Source organism: Humulus lupulus, chromosome 6 (assembly GCF_963169125.1).
Source record: "Humulus lupulus chromosome 6, drHumLupu1.1, whole genome shotgun sequence".
In the NCBI taxonomy this organism is placed as follows: Eukaryota; Viridiplantae; Streptophyta; class Magnoliopsida; order Rosales; family Cannabaceae; genus Humulus; species Humulus lupulus.
In genome coordinates, this window is record NC_084798.1 from 120,485,175 (window position 1) to 120,487,542 (window position 2,368).

General features: G+C 39.7%; 1 protein-coding gene and 1 non-coding gene across 2 annotated transcripts; one reads left to right on the forward strand and one right to left on the reverse strand.

Annotated features, from left to right (window-relative positions):
- Positions 1-296: 296 nt before the first annotated feature.
- LOC133785419 (uncharacterized) lies at positions 297-1,037 on the reverse strand. Its single transcript, XM_062224659.1, has 2 exons — positions 773-1,037; positions 297-652 (listed from the first exon to the last, which is right to left on the reverse strand). Exons 1-2 carry the CDS (start codon positions 1,035-1,037, stop codon positions 297-299), a joined length of 621 nt encoding a protein of 206 aa, XP_062080643.1.
- A 960-nt stretch (positions 1,038-1,997) lies between these two features.
- LOC133787633 (small nucleolar RNA R71) lies at positions 1,998-2,101 on the forward strand. The gene has a single exon (XR_009872640.1). It is a non-coding gene; the product is annotated as a small nucleolar RNA R71 (small nucleolar RNA).
- The last annotated feature ends 267 nt before the right edge of the window (positions 2,102-2,368 follow it).

The following is a 2,368-nucleotide window of genomic DNA, read 5'->3' on the forward strand; positions in this document are numbered from 1 at the left end:
CCCCCAAACTTTGCTCCTTTCCTTGTTACCTTAAATGCTCTCCCCAAATGCTCATCATATAATTCCACCACACCATTAGGAAACACCTTGCTCACTAAGAACTCACCATCACACCATGATTTCACTTGAGAGTTTGAGAAAAACACTCTTTTCCCCACTTCCAACATTTTTGATTGAGGTATTCCTCAATGCTTCTTCTTCTTCGGTAGCTTTGGAGGATGAGATGGTTCTTCTTCCTTACTTATCCATGGATCACTACCTTTCTCAATTTTTTCAAAAGAGACCTTTTTCTTCACTCATTTGCTATGACTTTCATGCATCTTTTCCATCAACTTGAAGTTAGAAGCACTCATGGCCAAGCAAGCTTCAACTTCATTAGGAGAGCATATAGGATTAAAAATATTGAATGAGACTTGTTCGTCTTGAGCTCGAATAGTGAGCTCTCCTTCTATAACATCTATAAATGTCCTTCCGGTAGCAAGAAATGGTCTCCCCAAAATGATCGATACATCCCTATCATCCTCATAGTCAAGAATAATAAAATCAGCTAGAAAAATGAACTTGTCAACTTGTACTAGGAAGTCTTCAATCTTTCCCTCCGAATGCACCATAGAACAGTCAGCTAATTGCAAGGTTAGTGTAGTTGGCCTTGCTTCTCCAGTACCCAACTTCTTAAAAATGGACATGGGCATCAAATTAATACATGCCCCCAAATCACAAAGAGCTTTACCAACTTCTCGTCCCCCAATAGAAATTGGAATTGTGAAACTACCTGGATCCTTCAACTTTGGAGGAATTTTATTCTTCAAAATAGCACTACAACCTTTAGTCAAAGCAACCATTTCAAATTCACCAAGCCTCCTCTTCTTTCTCGAAGTATCCTTCAAGAACTTCACATAATTAGGCATTTGTTCCAAAGCTTCCTCCAGAGGTATGTTGATGTGCAGTTGCTTCAAAACATCCAAAAATCTTTGAAATTGGCTATCTTGTTGCTGCATTTGAAACCGCCAAGGAAATGATGGAGGTGGCTTGCTCATTGGCTTCTCTCATGCATTTTACAGAGGAATTGCTCAAGCATTTGCTTTAGGATCAGTATTGGACATATTCAAACTCCCAACTCTTTTTTCCTTTTCCACACTACTTTGGATTGAAGTGGGCTCACTTTTGTTCTTAGGATTATCCTCATTCAACTCTAGATTTTTACCATTTCTGAAAGTGATCGCCTTGCATTAATCTTTACCATCTCTCCTTGGATTTTCGGTGTCACTAGGAAAGGTGCCTTGTGGTCTATTCCTTAGCGCATTAGCTAGCTGCCCCATTTGAATCTCTAGGTTCCTTAAGGCTGTCGCTTGGCTCTGAATCACAGCATTGTTCTTGGCCATATATTCTTTCATTAAACTCTCGAACGAGCTTGATTGAGATACTTGAGGAGGAGGTGGTTGAGCTCTTGGTGGTTGTTGAGAATAACCCAGTGGATATGTAATCTTGTTTTGCATTGGTGCTCCGCTTGAACTAGCTTCTTGACCCCCCATCAGAAATTTGGATGCTGCCTCCACCCGAGAATATTAGAGTTCGAATATGGATTATTACGATTGGAATTTTGATTCCCCACAAAACAAACCGAAGCGGGATTTGAAGGACAACTCTCAAATGTATGTCCACCTCTACAATAAACACAAGACACATCAACAACTTGTCCCATAGCAGCTGGTTGTACCATTCCCCCCAAACTCATGTTCTTTAGAAGGCTAGTCATTGAAGAAACTTGAGAGATCAAAGTTGTCAATGCATCCACTTCAAGTACACCAGCCACTTTTCGACTTGTTGAGGCTCTAGCATTGGATCAGTGGTAATTGTTGCTTGAAATCCTTTCCAAAATCTCATAGGCTTTATTGTAGGACTTAGAGAGAATAACCCCATCAGCTGAAGCATCCAACATCATGCGAGTGGAAGAATGGAGCCCATTATAGAATGTTTCCATTTGTATTCAATGCGAAATCCCATGGTGTGGGCACTTTCTCAATAACTCCAAGAATCTCTCCCAAGCTTCACAAAAGGATTCATCTTGTAGCTGCTGAAAAGACATGATTTGATTGCGAATCTTGGCATTTTTTGTAGGAGGAAAGTACTTGTAATGCCCTAGTTACCCCAGAACAGTTACGGTGAACGGTGAACCAGAAATGTAACTCATTACCCGAGTCTTTTGGTTAAAAACGTGCTTCTAGTGTTATTAACAGGCTAAGGTGGAAAACTAATCAAAAGGAAATGATATATTTTATTTAACGCATAAAACTACTCATGGGCCCATAAAACATTTACAAGTTATTTACAACATAAAATGGTCATTACAGTTTCAAATTTACAACCC